The 18215-nt window shown below is 57.1% G+C and overlaps 1 protein-coding gene across 4 annotated transcripts in view; it reads right to left on the reverse strand.

Moving 5' to 3' along the window:
- The window catches only part of LRP5 (LDL receptor related protein 5), a 125704-nt gene that overhangs the window by 54409 nt on the left and 53080 nt on the right, over positions 1-18215 (reverse strand). For 3 of the 4 annotated variants that reach the window (XM_077115476.1, XM_077115477.1, XM_077115478.1), the window contains 2 exons: positions 5999-6395; positions 3715-3886 (listed from right to left, as the gene is read on the reverse strand). In XM_077115476.1, coding sequence (XP_076971591.1) covers positions 3715-3886; positions 5999-6395 — 569 coding nt within the window. Of the gene's footprint in view, positions 1-2224; positions 2725-3714; positions 3887-5998; positions 6396-18215 lie in introns of those variants that run through there. The other variant, XM_077115479.1, reaches the window with a different exon arrangement.

Genomic DNA, 18215 nt, shown 5'->3' on the forward strand with positions numbered 1-18215 from the left:
AGGTTGAGTAATCTTCACACACATACAGTCCATTCACAATGTACTATCAGTGGCTCACAATATCACCACAGAGTTGTGTATTCATCACCATGATCATTTTTAGAACATTATACATCACTCCAGAAAAAGTAATAAAAACTCAGGTCCCACACCCCTTACCCCTCCCACTCACTGACCACTAGTGTGTCCATCTACCCATTTATTTTACCCTTAGTCCTCCCTCTTATTTGTTTACTTTTTACCCATATTTTTACTCATCTGTCCATACCCTGGATAAAAGGAGCATCAGACCCAAGGTTTTCACAATCACACAGTCACACTGTAAAAGCTGTATCATTATACAGTCATCTTTAAGCATCGAGGCTACTGGAACACAGCTCTATAGTTTCAGGTACTTCCCTCCAGCCTCTCCATTTCCTCTTGGATAACAAGGTGATATCTACTTAATGCATAAGAATAACCTCCAGGGTTACCCGCCCGGCTCTCTCCAGAACCCCTTGGGGACCCCAGCCGCCACACTGTGTGGAGCTCATGCTGCAAAGAGCCCTAGATGGCAGGACACGACACCTCCAGCCACGGCCACGTGGGCTGTCTCACCACTGGGCCCGCCAGCCCTGGGCCAACCACGACCCCAGTGGGCATCCTGACAGCAGCCTCGCCGAGACCCCGAGGCCCGGCACAGCAGCGGGCTAGGCCACCCCAGCTTCCCAGCCCCCCAGAACCGCTTGAGATGACATTTATTGGTTAAGCCGCTAATTTGACATAATTTGTTCTATAGCAAAAGGTAAGGAATTACAAAGGCACAGCGGGGACCACACAGGACAGATATGGGAAAGCAGAGGGGAGAGCAGGAGGGTGGAAGCAAGCTGCCATTTTGGCCGGGCCCGCGACACAGCAGGCTGAATTCCTGCAGCACCAGCCCTCGAGACCCCCCGCTAAGGGCCATGCTTCCGGGCAGCCTCCCCGCTCAGCAGGGAACGTGAGAGCAAAGGGGGCCTTAGGTGATGGGAATAGCGACTTCGAACTTCTCCATCACTTCCCGTCAACCCGTGTGACGGGTGAATAAACCGAGTTCAGGAGCCACATGCCCGGGTCCCCTGACTGGTGTGGCAGCCACCGAACCAGAACCCAGCCCCCACGCTCCCTCCCTGGAGGCTGCTGCTTTGGGCCAGGCAGCTGGAGCCAGGAGCTGCTGGAGTCTTACGGCGCCCGCCGCACACCAGGCACTGCACCAAGGAAGGCATGACCCCATCCGCTCAGAGCAGTCAGGAACTAGCCAGGAGGGACAAAGCCGGGGTCTGTGTGCAGATCTGCCCGACATCTGCCCTAGCCCCCACTGTGGAGCCGGGCACCCCCATCTGCCATGCACTCCCCTCTCTGGGGCCACAGCTGCCCCCACTTTTTGAAACAGCAGCATCTCGGTGGCCCATCCTCACCCTTGGGCGCTGCCCGGTGCCCTCAGAGCCTGGACCGGGCAGGGGTCACAGCTGCCCGGGGATGCGGGCAGGTGCACGAGTGTTCTGAGCCACAAAATGCAGACACAACATCAGCCTTGCCCACGGCTTCAGAGAACGGGTAGGGTGTGGTGGGCTCCAGAATCCGACTGCCTGGAGACCTCCTACTCACTGCGTAGACCTGGGTAGGTTATTCCCCTGAACATGAGTGTCTTCTTCACAAATGGGGACAAATACCACCGTGAGATAAGCACATAAAAAGGTGCTCAACGTCATCAGTCACGAGGTAAATGCAAATCAATACGGTGAGGTGCCATGCCACACCCAACAGGAGAGCTAAAACCAGAAAGACAGACAATAACAAGTGTTGGCGAGGAGGTGGGAAGTATGAACCACTACGCCACCATGCTGCTGATGGGAATATAAAATGGTGTGGCCGCTGTGAAAAAACAGCTTGGAGGTTGCATAAAGTTAGATGGAGTTACCCTATAAGCCAGGAATTCTGCACCTAAGGTTTGTACCCAGGAAAAATGAAAAAGTTTTCAAACAAAAACCTGCCCACCCATGTTCATAGGGGAATTATTCACAATTGCCCAAAGGTGGAAACAACCCAAGTGTCCACCGACAGAAGAGTGGATAAACAAAATGTGGCACATCCAGAAAATGGATATTGTTTGGCCTTAAAAAGAGGTTCTGATCATGCTATGAAATCTAGGAACCCCGAAAACAGTACGCTAGGAGAAAGAAGCCAGACACAAAAGGGTACATGCCGTATGAGTGCATTCACGTGAGATGTCCAAAGTAGGGAAATTCAGAGGGACGTACAATAGATCAGAGGAGGTGACGGCTGTCAGGGGCTGGGGCAGAGGAGAACAATGGGTGGCTGCTTAGTGACGATAGGGCTCTGCGGGGGTGAGAATGTTCTAGAACTATATAGTAATGATGGGTGTACAATATTCAGTACTAAACACCCCTGAACTATACACTTTAAAATGGTTAAAAAAAAAGTCAATTTTATGTGCATCAACCGCAATTAAAAAAAATAAATACTGTTGTGTGTAAAGCGAAGCAATTCCTGTGACATGTCCGGCCCAGCACGAGGTGGACACATGCCCATCACCCCCAGAGTCCAGTTAACTTGTCCCTTCCCTGCCCCCAGGCGCCCTTTCCCTGGACCCCATGAATCCGCCTCAGCTCAGGAGATGTCTACAAAGTCCCTTTGGCAACAAGACCCTTTTTCAAAACAAACACAAGAAACAGCTACAACCTGCAGCGCCTCGGGTTCCGTGGGTGAACTGCCTGAGCCGTGGCCCACCCAGCCGCCCCCAGCCCCATGTACACCTCCACAGCCCGAGGCTCCCCCCACTCAGAAGCACATGTGAACCTGTGATGCAGACATGACATGGGCACGTGTTCATCTTCTCACCCCACCTCCACCCAGGTGCCTGGCTCAGGTGTGCATCCGGAGCAAGGACACTCCCATGCCCCAATGCTAATGTCCACAAGGAGCAGAGGGTCATCCACGTGTCACCTGGGAGGGAGGGGCACCTGCGCAGAGGAGAGGTCCGGCGTGCCGGCCCACCTGCAGGCCTCCGGGATGGGGGCGGAGGGGCTGCACAGACCACTGTCGGCCAGGGCCCCTCCAAACCAACGCCCGGTCGGGGCTCCAGGGCGAGCAGGGGGCAAGCCAAAGAACACATCCATGGGATGCCACTTGAGCCGTGGAAGTAAAAACCTGCAGCGCCAGGTGTGGCTCTAGCTCAGGAACATGCCCATGGGGTGAAAAAAATGGTTTTTGATACTTGGGGATAAATCAGCAAACTCATGACCGGCCTTGGCCACAGTGATTGTTTTATGTCTCAAGCTGTGGGCACACAAGCTTATTTCTATTATAACTTTGTGCTTTTCATTCAAGACTCCTGACAAATTGCAAAGATGGTTGAGTACAGAGGGTCCTTTGTTCCCTCGCCCAGCTTCCCCCAACAACGTTGGACAATGCTAGCAACTCGGGACAGGCCTTCTGGGTGCCTTCTCACATGCCAGACGTATATCGTAGTGAAATACTTTTTCAGGGACTCCATTTGGCCAAGGGCAGGTGGTGGGAGAGCACAGGTAGCACCTGGGGCCCCCCTGATGCCCAACAGGCCACGCAGAAGGGCAGGTCTGGCCTCTGCGTAGATCTTGGGCCTTGCAGATGGAAACCACTGTCTCCATCCACAGCCAGTGTCGGGGTACGGGGTGGGGGTGCAGGGGGACTCACCTCGATTTTGTCCGTCTTGGCGTCTCCCCAGTAGAGCTTTCCCTCCTGCACATCCAGAGCCAAGCCATTGGGCCACCCGAGGGACGTGTTCACCAGGACGTGCCGCTCCTGCCCGTCCAGATTGGCGCACTCGATTTTGGGGTTTTCACCCCAGTCTGTCCAGTACATGAGGCTAGGGGCGGAAGGGGAGGGAAGGGGAGGCAGCTGTCACTGGCAGGACTCCATGCACCTTGCACTCTGCTGCACCCCTTGAGCCGAGTACCAGGCCTGTCCCGCCTTGCCTCACCTGGGAGGAGCTCCAAGCCCACCTGCAAACTTGGCCTCCCAGGCCCTGGATTCCAGGGCACAGGACAAGGAAGCTCTCTAGGGACCCCTCCTGCAGGTGAGCTGCAGGAGGCACCTTCCAGGGCTAGGGGCAGCCTCATGTCTGCGGAGGGCTCCCGTGTGGACATGACAAGGTACGTGGCCTCTGTGGCCCCAGCAGCAAAACCTGGAAGCCCTTTCAGTACAAGGGAAATTGAGTCACAGAGGCCACATCTGCTGCGTGTCCCTCCTCCCTTCCATCTCCAGGCGCTCTGGCCCTGGACCCTGCGATATTACCCACCTGCCCCACTCCCCCTGATGGCCAAACCCATTTCCCTGGGGATCTTCGGAGTCACGAAATGCCAAGCTGGGAGGGGCATTGGAACCCACCCTCCCACCTTATTTCACAGATGAGGACACTGAGGCTGCGGGGCCGAGATCTGATCCAGGGTTGGGAAAAGGTCCCAGGTCTCCAGGTCTCCAGGCCCCCAGGCCCCCAGGCCCCATGCCCTTCCAACCTCTCTGCCTACCAAGCCCCAAATCCCCGGACAACCCCGCTTCTCACCCTCCTTGTGGGGGAACTCTGCTGGCTGGGGGCAGCTGGGGTACAGCCCCCACCCCCACCTCCAGCCTTCTACTTCAGACCCCCCACGCCAGTGGCAGCCCCCTGTGCTCCTGCTTCCGCTGTCTGGCTTCACGGCCAAAAGCCAGGCCGAGAGCACAGGCAGATGCCCGGGGCAAATCGTGCACCGACTCCCACCCCTACCCCCACCCCCGCAAGCCTCAGCCCCCAGCAGAGAAACAGGGAACGCCCCTGGCACACACAGGTGCGCCGTGAATGGCAGCCGTCACCGTTGCTGCCTCAGTTACTATTTCCCATGGGGGACAACTGGTCCACCTCCCCAGGGCTGCCCTGCCAGCTGCCTCCAGGATGTCTCCAGGACTCCAGATCCCACCTGCACGCACAGGTCTCCCCACCATGCAGCCCGCCCCTGGCCGTATCCCCCAGAGCTCTAGCATTCCCCCCACTCTCGGGTCAGAACTTTCTCCCAGCTTCTGCCAGCTCAGTGCTCTCAGTCACGAGCCCCTGGGTTGCCCCCCAGCCACCCCTTTCTGAGCTGCAGGGGGTTTCAGAAAAGCTCCTAAACCACCTGACAAACTTGATTCTCCCAGAATCCCAAAATGGAAAGCTGGAACCAGATGGCCAGGTCCAATCCCAGCTCTGACACCTCCTGGCTGGGAGACCCTGGGCAAGTCGCCTGACCTCTCTGGGCTTCAGTTTCTCCAGCTGCATGAGAGCAGTGGGGGGTGATGTGAGGATGAAGAGACTCCCTGCGAGAAAACTGCTCAGGGCAGGCCCATGCAAGGTGTCCAGCGGTCATTGCTACCGTAGCTAATACTTTCCCAGAATCACCCCAGGGAACTGCTCCATTTCACAGACGAGGAAACTGAGACCCAGGGGACAGAAATGACTGATCCCAGGTCTCTAGGGTTCCTACCTGTGTACACCACAGACTGACAGTGCTGCTCAATGTCGGCCCGAGTCTAGCAGCAGCAACTCCGCCCAAGAGCTTGTCAGAAATGCAAGTTCTCAGGCCCTACCCCAGACAGGCCTCCTGAATCAGAGCTCTGGTGGGGAGGGGGGGACCTGGCCACCTGCATTTTAGCAAGCCCTCCTCCAGGGGAGTCTGATGCCCCAAAACATTTGAGAAGCCCTGGTCTGTGCAAAGTTCTTTCACATCTGTTTAGCTTCACCTGCAGCCCCCCATTTTGGCCCCCCCCAGCTCCCCACCTGCAGGAACCCCTGTCCGTCAGACCCCCACCCATGGGTCCCCCACCCATGGGTCCCCCCCCCACCAGACCCCACACCTGCTGCAGCCCCAACCCACCGGTCACCTGCTAAGCCCTACCTGCTGCTGCCCCCAGCCCCCCAGTCCCCCAGCCCCCGGCTCACCCCCTGCCGGCCGACCCCCCACCTTACCCCACCATGGGGTGCACCACGATGGCGCGGGGCTCGTCCAGGTCCTCGGACACCAGGATCTTGCGGGAAGTGCCGTTGAGGCGTGTGACCTCGATGCGGTCGGTGCCCGTGTCAGTCCAGTAGAGGTTGCGGGCCACCCAGTCCACCGCCAGGCCGTCGGGGTCGGTGACCTCCGTGTTGACCAGCGTCTGCGCCCCCGACCCGTCCAGGCGTGCCCGGCGGATGGCCCGTGCCTCGTCGTCCGTCCAGTACACGTGGCCTTCCAGCGGGTCGTAGTCAATGGCGATGGCGTGCCGGACGTCGTCCACAGGCAGCACGATGTCGGTGAAGTCCGGCGTGTCCAGCGAGATCCTCCGCAGGTCCGTACGCCGGGCCAGCAGCAGCACCTCCTCGGCCCCTGGGGGACACGCACGGGGGGGTCAGAGGGCGCAGCAGGCACAGGGCAGATGTGGCGACCAGCAGGGTTGGGCCACACTCCACCACTCTTTCCCCAGGTACCCCGGAGCCGCAGGAGGCTGGCGCCACGTGGATCCCTATTTTACGGATGAGAATACCAACGCCCAGAGAGGTTAGGCAGCCAGATGGAAGTCACACAGCCAGGCCTTCAGCCCCTGCGCATGGACTGCCTCAGAACCAGCCCCCTTCTCATCTGCAGCCCCTTCTCACCTGCCTCCCCCTTCTCACCTGCAGCCCCTTCTCACCTGCCTCCCCCTTCTCATCTGCAGCTCCCTTCTCACCTGCTTCCCCCTTCTCATCTGCAGCCTCTTCTCATCTACCTCCCCCTTCTCATCTGCAGCTCCCTTCTCATCTGCAGCTCCCTTTTCACCTGCAGCCCCCTTCTCTTCTGCAGCCCCGTTCTCATCTGCCTCCCCCTTCTCATCTACAGCCCCTTCTTATCTACAGCTCCCTTCTCACCTGCAGCCCCTTCTCATCTGCAGCTCCCTTCTCACCTGCAGCCCCTTCTCATCTGCAGCTCCTTCTCATCTGCAGTTCCCTTCTCACCTGCCTCCCCCTTCTCATCTGCAGCCCCTTATCTGCAGCCCCTTCTCATCTGCATCTCCTTCTCATCTGCAGTTCCCTTCTCACCTGCCTCCCCCTTCTCATCTGCAGCCCCTTCTTATCTGCAGTTCCCTTCTCACCTGCCTCCCCCTTCTCATCTGCAGCCCCTTCTTATCTGCAGCCCCTTCTCATCTGCAGCTCCTTCTCATCTGCAGTTCCCTTCTCACCTGCCTCCCCCTTCTCATCTGCAGCCCCTTCTTATCTGCAGCCCCTTCTCATCTGCAGCCCCTTCTCACCTGCCTCCCCCTTCTCATCTGCAGCTCCCTTCTCACCTGTCTCCCCCTTCTCACCTGCAGCCCCCTTCTCATCTGCAGCCCCTTACCCAGCCACAAACCAGCTGCATCCCAAGACCCACCTGGACCCCGGGCTCCACGCCCCACTTGCCAGCCGCAACCCCTCAGACGGCCCACAGGGCCCCGCCTCACACATGTTCGGCCCACGTGGCCCCACCCCTCTGCCTGCCCCCACAGTGCCATACCACGACCCATTACCGTGCCGCCCTGACTCCTTCTCCCCTGGAGCCTTCCTGGCAAGGTCGGTGCATGGAGGACAGGCGCCCCAGTCTTCCTCTGTCCCCCTGGCTCCCAGCGCAGGGCCGGAAACACCCGTCAATTAACCTGTCTGTTGTCTCCACAAACACTCATGGGGCACGAGACAGGGCAGAGTCCCAGTGGATTCTCAGCAGCGCGGAGCCATCACAGCAGGCCGAGGTCTAGCCCAAGGTCGAGGCCATTTGACACAGGCCTGTCCAGGCCATGCCTGGTCCAGCCCGAGCCAGGACTAGACACAGGTACCCCAACTCCTTGGACGGCACCCCACCACGGCCCACCGTAGCCTCCACAGATCTGGGCTGTGACAACAGGGCACATGAGCAGACTGGATGACCTCAACCGACTTAGCTCCAAATGGGGACCCACAGGACCGTCCCACGGGGAGCAGGCAACGCACTGTCCACACCCAGACAGCCACGTTTCAGAACCACCCCCCAAGGCCCACCCCACAGCAACCCGATGTCTGCCCTAGCCCGGCGGTGCCTGGTGGTGGGAAGCTCTGCACCTGTGGCCTTGAAATGCAGGTGGATGGCGGGGTAGTTGATCAGACCAACTTAGAGGGAAGCAGAGGCAGAGGCCAGCCCCAGGACACTGGCCACAGCAGGGGCACGGCAGGCCACCTGGCGGTTCTGCTCCGAAGTAAGAGCCCTTGCTCTAAGGGCCGAAGGTGCACATTTGCCAGGCACGTGCTGGTCCACAGTTAAAGCCCCTGCCCCGGACACCTGTGTGGATTAATTCTCTAGAGTCCCTGGCAGCCCACGGGCAGCAGAGAATCAAAACTCAGGTTCTGCCCTGTACAGCATATTCAGGGCACAAGAAAGCCCGGGGCGGAGGGAATGCTGTCCCTCGAGCTCCAGTCCTGGGGTTCACGAATTCCAGGAGCCCCCCTGCCCATTCACTCCACCCACAAAGAAGCCCCAAGCTCTGGGCCTGGGGTGTTAATGTTTTGCTGCTTCTCTTTTGTGCAGAGTCAGGGACCTCAGAGGACTGGTTCCCTGACCCTGGCTTGGGGATTCCCAAGGCTGTCTGGGGACAGGATGTGGCTTCCCCTCTCAAGCCGGGTGCAGGCTCTTACTGGTCTCTACGACCCACAGAATTGAGAAGGTCAGAGGAGCCAAGACCACTTCTGGTGCTATGGGTCACACGCTTGGTTAGAATCGAGAAGCCCAGCGAGGGCAGGGGCCCACCTGGCATCACACAGCATCTGGGAGTAGGAAGTAGCTGGGGACTTCCCTCATATGCCCCCAGTTCTGGCCTCTGCAGTCCATGGCCCAGTCTCCCCTGGGTCAGGCCGAGCCTGCACCCCTGTGCCTGCTTCTTGCCTCAGGAACCAGGGGACTGAAGGATGGTTTTGGGGTCCTGGGCCCTCCCTTCCAAGTAAGGGCGGGAAGCCCATCAGGCTCTCCTACTCAACCCGGGAGGCTGTAACGCGATTCCGCCACTAGAGGGCAGACACGTGCCAGCAATAGATTCACAAGCCCAGGGCTGAGGACACTGAGGCAGGTAGGTCGGAAGGGCAAGGTGCGCCAGCTCTTGGAGATGCCCCGAGTGCCCGACTATACAGAAGCCTCTCAAACTCAAGTTCAGGTCTACTTAGAGATGTGCGTGCTAAGTGCTGAGGTGGTGGGAAGAGGGATGCAGAAATTAAAAAGATTTTCTTCCTCTGGGCTCCACTCCCAAAATGTCCGGTTGACAAACGACCTGTCGTTAAAGCCCTGGCCTCATGCCGCCTCCTCCAGGAAGCCTGCCTCCCACACCCAGTGGCTGGGCTGACGCCCCCTGCAACCCCACACCCACACGCACACATGCACATGCACATATACACCCCTCCCACACTTCCTGCCCCTCTGCTGGGCACCACCCTTACTGACCTCAGCTCATGGGGATTCTGGCACACACCCCCTTCCCTCCCCGCCAAGGCCACACCCAGGGCAGGGGCTGAGCACACGTGTGGAGAGGCAGTGCCACGTCCTCAGAAAGTGGGGAGGATTCAGGGCAGAAGTCCCACTCTGTGACCTGGGGCACCTCCAGAGCCTCAGTTTCCTCATCTGTATGAAGAATCTGCTGGACCTGATGGTGACTGCATCCCCGTCTCCTTCTAACATCAAGGGAACCATAAACCAGATGTCAGGGAGCCGCCAGCTCAGTGCAGCTCCACGGGCAGGGGCCTGCAGGCAGCACCCCACTGAGATGGCCGGTGGAATGGGGGGTATGCACAAAACTGTCAAAAGAGGCTGTGGGGTTCCCAGGCAAGGTGAGGGGCAGAATCACGGGGGTGTGTCAAATCCCATTTGGATGCTCCTTCTATCCAAGGCATGGACAGATGAGTTTAAAAAAAGGATAAAAATAAATAAATAATAGGGAGAGATAAAGGATAAAAACTGGGTAGATTGAAATACAGTGGGTCAATGAGAAGGAGGGGTAAGGGGCATGGGATGTATGAGTTCTCTTTCTTTCTTTTTATTTCTTTTTCTGGAATGATGCAAATGTTCTAAAAATGATCATGGTGAAGAATACACAAGTATGTGATGATACTGTGAGTCACTGATTGTATAATATTGTTGGACTGCATGTGTGCGGATATTTCTCAATAAAAATATTTTTTTAAACCCATCTGGCTTCAAGCAGCACTGCTGCAATTCTACAGCGAACTCTGGTCCCGGAGGGAAACTGATGCACAAAAGGACATTTTGAGTCTATTTGGCCTGGCCCCATTCCCATAACCCTCCTAACACAATCAACTAAACAAACACAGTCCTCACCCCAATCCCACAAGGTACAATCATGCCCCCCCTTTATTGATGAAGAAACTAACACACAGAGAGGTTAAGCACCCAGCCCAAAGGCACACAGCAAAGAAGTAGAGGAACAAAGTCCCGCGAACACGCTGATCCTGCTGATCCTTGGAGCTGGCACACACAGCAGTGTGAGCTCCAAGCACCACATGGCTCAGCTTCCATCAGTAGCTCTGTGAGCACCAACGCTAGGCCACGACGTAGAGTGTAGAGGTGGGCACAGTGCCTGGAGGTCATGGGGCAGAGACCTAGGATAAGCAGAACCCTCAGTGACACACAACCACAAGCTGTCACGGGAGTGACAAAGGAATAGGGTTGGCGGGTTGGGGCATGCAAGGGGCTTGCCTGAGCAGGCTTCACCACATGGAAGTTTCCAGCAAAGTGCCCCAAACAGGCCCCAGGCCATCAGGAACTGGGCATATGGGTCCCAGCCCTGGGATCCCCGGGTGATTGCAAAGCCTCAGGCAGAACTTAGCGGCTGGGATAAACCTGTAGTGTCCAGTCACTCCAAAGTTGGGAGGTCCTCTGATACCCCTTGAGTGACACTGCCTTTGTGGATCCACTTGAGCTCTGCACAGAAAACTGCACAGACCAGGAGAGGCATTTGCCAGAAGGCCCGAGAGGGCTGTGCCCAGTCAGCCTCCTAGCTTATGTTTGCAACAGGGTCTGAGCAGCAGCCGTACCCCTGGGCTAGGGGCCTGGAGGGGGGGGGGTGCAGAATGTGGGGACTGCAGGTGACATTGAATAAAGGAGGTCACCCCCTCCCTGGCACTAGCCCCCAAGCCTGGTTAGAGATTGTTTAAACACCAGCGAACGAAACTGCTTAGAAACTGCTTGGCCAAAGTCTTTCCTGTTTGTTGCCCACTCAACAGTATTGCCAATGAAGGTGAAAGGTCCCCCTCGAGGGGCACCATCCCCAAGCCTCCCAGGGCGGGTTCGGGACCCTCCCCCTCTGCCCTGCACACACACAGCTCAGCGCCAGGGAAGAAGGCGGCGACAGGCCCCAAGGCCAAGCACAGGGCACGGCCTGCCTGGGGTGGGGCCTCCCTAGCGAAGGGCATCTGCTCGAAAGGAGAGAAGCAACGTCAAGGGACGGCCCCACGCCACGGAGGCCAGGTCACCACAGCCCCTGGGTACTGTCCCCGTGCCAGGCCTGGATCCACAGAAGAGGCAGGGCCCAGGGGCGGGGCAGGGAGCCAGGGGTGACAACAGGTCACGGAGAGGCAGGAGGGTGGACTCCTGGCTTCCACGCACAGAGGGGATGCGGTGGGCATGGAGCCTGGACGCCAGGAGCCCACCACATCACAGCACACCATCCTCCTGGGTGTCTTTTCAATCATTTATAAATGGAGACACGTCCGCTGCTCGCAGGCTGGGCGCAGGCAGGAGGCAAGCCCCGGAGCCCAGGGGTGCAGGTTCTAACCCACGTACAAGAGGCACGTGTGACTGGTAAGATGTTAAAAAGTAATTTAATGTATACAAATAAAAGGGGGGACAAAGGGGAAAATAAATTGCGTAGATAGAAATTCTAGTGGTAAGAGGTGTGGTATGTACGAGGTTTTTCTTTTTTCTTTTTATTCCTCTTTCTGGAGTGACGCAGATGTCCCAAAATGATCACGGTGATGAATATACAACCACGTGATGATATCGTGAGCCACTGACTGCACACCAGGGATGCAATGAAGGTATGTGGAGATTCTGCAATCAAAATAGTTTTAAAAAATGATAATTTAATGGGAAAAAGCAGAATCAGTGCAAGCTAGGGTCTATAATCACCAGTAACATTGTAATGTGCTGCCACCAAACAGAACGAAGGCATTATGCCAAAACGAAATGTCAACAGGCCAGGGGAAGAGAAAGATCAAAGGTGATGAAGGAGTTACACAGAGAAGTTAGGGTTTAACAAACGAATAGGATTGCTGAATCATTAAACTGATATTTCTTTTCATCTCCAGTATCTTAGAGCAGCCAGACGTAAAAACTTAAAATGGTGGAATTATAACCCAGACCAAATTCTGAAATCTGTTCTACAACTAATTGTTGTCCTGTGCTTCAAAATTTATTGCTTATTTTGTATATATGTTATTTTTCACAAAAAAAAGAAAAAAAAAAGTCAATTGTGATAATAAAAAAAATATTCGTTCCTTCTAAGCCTCCAATGTTCTGGAGCAGCTAGAAGGAAAAATCTGAGAGGATGGCATGGTAGCCCATGACAAACTCTGGGATCTGTCCTGTAACTACTTGTGGAAGAGAGCTTTGAAAATGACTGCCTTTTTTTCTTTGCTTTGTATATATGTTATACAATAAAAAAGCTAGAAAAAAAAAAGGCAGGGAGCATGGGGGAGGGGTATGGATTCACTGTGGAAGAAAAGGAAATGTCTTCAGAGAGTGTATGGCGGCGAGGCATGACTATACACTCAGATGGACTGTATGATATGTGAATAAAACTGTTGAAAAATGAAAAAAAATAAAAGCAATTTAAAAATATTCTTAAAACATCTTAAAAAGCCCATAGAATAACAAACAGTGAACCCTGATGTAAACCGTGGGCTACAGGCAATGATACAACTTTGCCTGCACTCTTCCATCAACCGTGCAAACGCAGCACACCTACCCGAGGGGCTAATAATGGGGGGTGGGGGATAAGGGGGCTCTCTATTTTCTGCCTGATTTTTCTGTAAACCTACAACTTCTCTAATAAAAAGAAGGTCAGGAGACCTGGGTATATGGGTGTGTGGTATACTGGCGTTCTCTGAATGGGTTTAGTATCATTTCTGCAACTGTCCTGCAAGTTAAAAATTATTTCAAAACAGAAAGTTAAGAAAAACAAACAAACCCTAAGTCAGTAAGAGAACCACCGCAACGCCAGCCACGAACGGGCACAGGCTATGAGCACAAATTCAAAGAAGAAAAAAACACAGCCCGCCAACCCACCTGGGAAACGGGTAACTTCTCAGTAACACTCGCACAGGCACATGGACTCGGCGGGCCAGGAACGGGGTCCCAGGCCTGTGAGCCTGCCGAGACTCCGCGGGGGTCTGACACCCAGCCTGGCCCTGGCCCCGGGGTGGGGGTGGGGGGCTGCTAGTCCCTGGGACAGGGACTCTCTGAGCTAGTCATATCTCTTCTGGAAATATATTCCAAAGAAGAAACCAGAAATGCAGGTAGACTGGTATCCGGGGAGAGTCTTCACAGCAGCAAAAAGCCAAACCCGAAGCAAAGAACCTGGAAATCACCTAAAGGTCCCACAATACAGAAGCATCTCAGTAACAGGGTGTGTCCTGGATGACACGGGTCACCACCCCTCTGGAGAGACGTTAAAGATGCAGGACGGGCTCGTGACAATCCCCTGCAAAAGGACCTGTTCATCCCAATGGACAGAAAGGATGCCGCGACCCCCAGCCACTGGGCCAAAGGTGACTCCGAGGTCACCGGCCAGCCTGGGAAGGTGACCTCAGAGCCAGCCCAGGGCTCCTGCCGCAGCCTAGGGCCGAGCGCCCAGTGCTTTCACCTGCCTCGCTCTGCCTGTCCACGCCCACACCAAGTTCCGTTCCAGGTTCTGGGGTCTCCTGCGGCCACCCCAAGCAGAGCTGGTCACCGTGCAGCCACCGTCCACTCTGGGTCCCAGGGCTGTGCACAGCCTGACTGCAGCGACTGCACAGCAGGAAGGCAGCCGGGTTATTTTGCTTTTAGGGATTGATTCCGTTCTTCCGCCGCCCCCTGGGGTGAGTGGTTGGATGACCCCAAGACCCACAGTCCGTCACCCCGGCCCAGGAAACCATGCCGAGTGACCGAAGGGTCACCAGGCAGAGGAAGTGGCCGGAGCAGCGCCGGCTCTGCTCAGAAGCCAAGGCCCCGGTAGCTTGTCCACCCGGCCAGCATGAACGCCGAGGCCCTCGGGAGTGGCTGGCCATGGGCCCCAACCTGCAATCTGGGCTTCCGACTGCTCAGCCCCACAGTGGGGTGTCACTGCTCCGTCCAGAGGCCTGGGGCGGCCAGAGAGCAGGTGGCTCAGTCCCGGCCGCTGGCCTCACCCTTCCCACCCCCAGGTGTCAAGCTCCCCACCGTGGCCCTCCCATCTACCTCTGCTGCCCCCCACGACCTCCCTTCCATCCACACGACTTCCCTTCCCCTGTCTGCATCCCACACAACTCCCCTCCCCCATCTGCACCCCCCACGGCCCTCCCCTGCCTGCCTCACCGCCCCTCCCAGACCCTCGGAACAACTGCGGAGCAGCTGCTCCCAGAAGAGGCAGAGCTGCCCCGGGTAAGGGAGCTCCTGCCCCAGCCCCGTCTCCCCACAGAGTAATCCTGAACAGTAACCCGCCCCCCACGTCCCGTGCCTGCTTCCTCACACATAATACTCGATGTGTATGTGCCCCTCCTGGGGTCTGGAAGGTTCTGGAAGGCACACACCCATCCTCGCGGCCCCCAACACTCTCGCGCTCCCAGGCACCCCCACCCTGGACCACGTTTCCTCTGGACCAGGAGCGGAGACACACCCCAAGGTCTCAGACTCACCCTGTGTCAGGCCAAGGGGACTTCAGAGACAAAAACGTACGAGCGAGTGTGGTTTGCTGGTCAGATTCAAGGGGGTAATACAGGAGCGCGGAGGGAGGTGTGTGTGGGGGGGGTGGCTGCAAAACAGCCCAAGACTCAGCTGAGGCAGCCGGCTGCTTCCCCACCTCAGTTCTTTAAAAGGCCAACGCAGAGCACACCTGGGCCCAGGTATGGGGTGGGTGCTCAAAACCCAGGAGCAACCGCTGCCACAACAGAAGCTCCGCTCCCAGGCCCATAGAGCACTGCGGTCATTTTCCCTCCATGTCACCTGCTGATGCTCTGGGGGAGCCCCTGGGGGGGGGGTGGGGGAGGTCAAACCGGGCTGCCCAGGGTCCCTTCTCCTGGGTCCCAGACTAAGATTTGGGCCCACAGGCCCCCGTGCACTCGCTCACGGAGCTGAATTTGTCCCGGCCCCTCCCTCCACAGCTCCCGTGAGGCTCCCCCTGCACCTACCAGGGACCCCCCAACAAGTATTAGCACAGCTGCCATCCCCGTCCTGCCCGGCAGCTGGTGGTCACGGAAATGAGGTATCAGCCTGCACCCTGCAAAAGCACCCTTTTTAGGTTAAAAATGGTTGAATTGCAGTGGTTTGTGTAGTTCAATCTCACTCGTGTGTACAGCACTCTACAGTTTAGAAGGCACTCTCATACACGGGGTCCTTTCTTATTTTTGTAACATGCATTTCTTTAAGTTCTTATTTTGAAATACATTCAAATGTCCAGGAGAGTCACAAAAACAACACAAACCTCATACAGAGAACTCCAATACCCTACCCCCCATACCCAATGACACCAATGTCAACGTTTGGCCACATCTGCTGCCACATTCTGCACATCTGTCAATTTATCAACCCATCCGTCTACCTGCCCACCTATCTGTCTATTCATCAATCCACGTTCTGCACACTTACTGTGTGGAGCCTGTAACATCATGCTCCTTGAACATTTCAGGCTGCCACGCTTTTCTACGAACAGGATATTAACTTGTGTAACAGCCTCATGCGCAGTTATGAAGGTGGAGAAATTTAACACTGAGACACACTGACAGTTTATATTCCGATGTTCCGTATGTCCCGGTGATGCCCCCTTGAGCCTTTCCTCCCGCGGTCCTGTCCCGACTAAGAGCCGAGTCACGGCGCACAGTGTCCAGGGCACTGGGGGGGGGGGGGGCCCTAGACGCAGCCACCGCAGCCGCCCCCAACCACACCCTGACCAAGGAACCTCAGCTCTCGCTGGGGTACCATCTCGACGGCAGCACGTCTTTGGGCACCGACCAGGTCCCGTGGCAAGCAGGGAGAGGAGGAAGCCAGGACCCTCCCTTCCACTGGAGGCAAAGCCGAGGGTGACCCACCTGCACAGCTCTCGGGGATGCCAGGAAGGAGCTGGGGGCGGGGGGCTCCATGCCAGGACGGGGCTCTGTATCAAGGCCTGAAGGGAGCTGGCCCGGGGAGGGGCAGGGAGGTGTGCTCTGGGAGGCCGGCAAGGCATGAGTCAAGCCAGGGAGGCCGCAGCGCAGAGGGCAGAGATAGCAGCAAAGGACAGGAAAAGGAGAGGCTAGAGAAGGGACCGGAGCCATCTCGTCTCTCTGAAGCCGGCACACGTGGGGTCCTGAGTGTACCTCTGATCACTCCAAGTCACGCGGGATGAGGGTGCAGGGGCAGTGCCACAAGGGTGCAGACCAGGGCGTCAGGAAACCCAGAGAGGGCAGCTGGGCAGGGCTATCATGGGCCAGGCATCCCCACGCCAGAACTCAAGGCCCGGCGAGGACTTTCTCTATGGGTCTCTGACCTTGAGAACCAGAACCTAACTCTCCAGTTAGCCAGGCTGGAGCTGCTGGACGCATAGCAAGGGGGACACTGGACAGGCTGGGATGGGGGGCTGAGACCAGCAGAGGAGGTGACTGGACCCTAACTCTGCAGCCGGTGGAAATGGGGTACCCAAGAGATCACCAGCCCCGGGGGGCAGCATGTGGTTTCAGCCCCCAAGCGCAGGAGGGTGGTTTTCTCTCTCTAAGGATATGGCATGTTCCCTGACTCTCTCTTATTAGGCCATTAGATCTAAAACTTGGGGTTCAGGCTAAGACACAAACCAGCCCACGCCACGTGGGGCCATGTTTTTGACATCCTGTAACAGACAAAACACATCCACAGGGACAAGTGGGGCAGCGGTGCCTGTGCAGCGTGAGGAGGGGGAGGGGAAGGGTCTCTGTGGGTTTGGGGGGTTGGGGGGGAGGTGGCTATCCAGATGCATGCAAGTATGAAAACAAATCGAAACGTGCATGAAAATCTGTGCATTTTATTGTCTGATGTTTTTGTTTCTTTCCCTTAGCGCTGGGGCGTGTGACCCCATTTCCTAGGACACTGCGGTCTGACTCTCCTGCTGTTAAAACGACATGGCAGGGACTGAGGACAGCAGCTGCCGTCTGTGTGGCAGTGGGCGGGCTCGCCCCCAGGGACTGCTTCTCTTCCCTTTGACCTACTTCCCCAGCAAGGGACAAGACAGGCGGGAGCTGGGAACAAACGCGCCCCTTATTCCCGGGCCCCGCCGACACAGGCGACCCTGCGGCCTCGGCTAATCCGCCCGGACAGACGCACGGACGCGAGGGGGGTTTGAGACGGCGGCCCCAGTTGTCAGTCTGCCCGTCAGTCCCAACAGTGTCGCCTCTGTTTCCCGGGCCTCCCCTCACCCCCCACCCCACCCGGCGCCTCGGTGCTTCCTGGCACCCGTGAACATCTGGTAAGGCTGCTTCTTGGAGGGGTGCAGCAGGGAGACCCCGGCATCACCCACCGCCTCATCTGGGGAGGACCAGGCAGAGGAGACAGGAGTGACAAGGGGTGCAGCTGGGTCATCCCCTGAAGGATGGGGGCTGCTTTGCTAGGAAGGCCCCCCTCACGATGAGAAATGCGGTCTGCTTAACACGGGGGACTGGCCGCAAGCCGGAGGGCACAGCCAGAAAGAGGGGACACGCAGAGGGCTGGAGAATGGGGTGCAGCTGCTGCCTCAACCCTGCAGCCACAGCTCTGGAGGAGGCCCCGCGGCTGCTGCTGCTTTCACACATTCCTTGTAATTGTAAAAACGTGGGGGGGGGGGACCGAAGGAGCTGAGCACAGCAGGGGGGAGAGAAGTGGGGGCTGGCAGGGGCGAGCAGGGACAGGGGTGATGGGGCAGGAGGCCCAGGGCTGGATGGCGAGGGCGTGGCCTGGCCCGGGAAGGGCCTCCTCTGCGTTCTGGCTTCTCGGGGCCAAAGAGTAGCC

The sequence above is a fragment of the Tamandua tetradactyla genome, chromosome 9 (genome assembly GCF_023851605.1).
Source record: "Tamandua tetradactyla isolate mTamTet1 chromosome 9, mTamTet1.pri, whole genome shotgun sequence".
Classification (NCBI taxonomy): domain Eukaryota; kingdom Metazoa; phylum Chordata; class Mammalia; order Pilosa; family Myrmecophagidae; genus Tamandua; species Tamandua tetradactyla.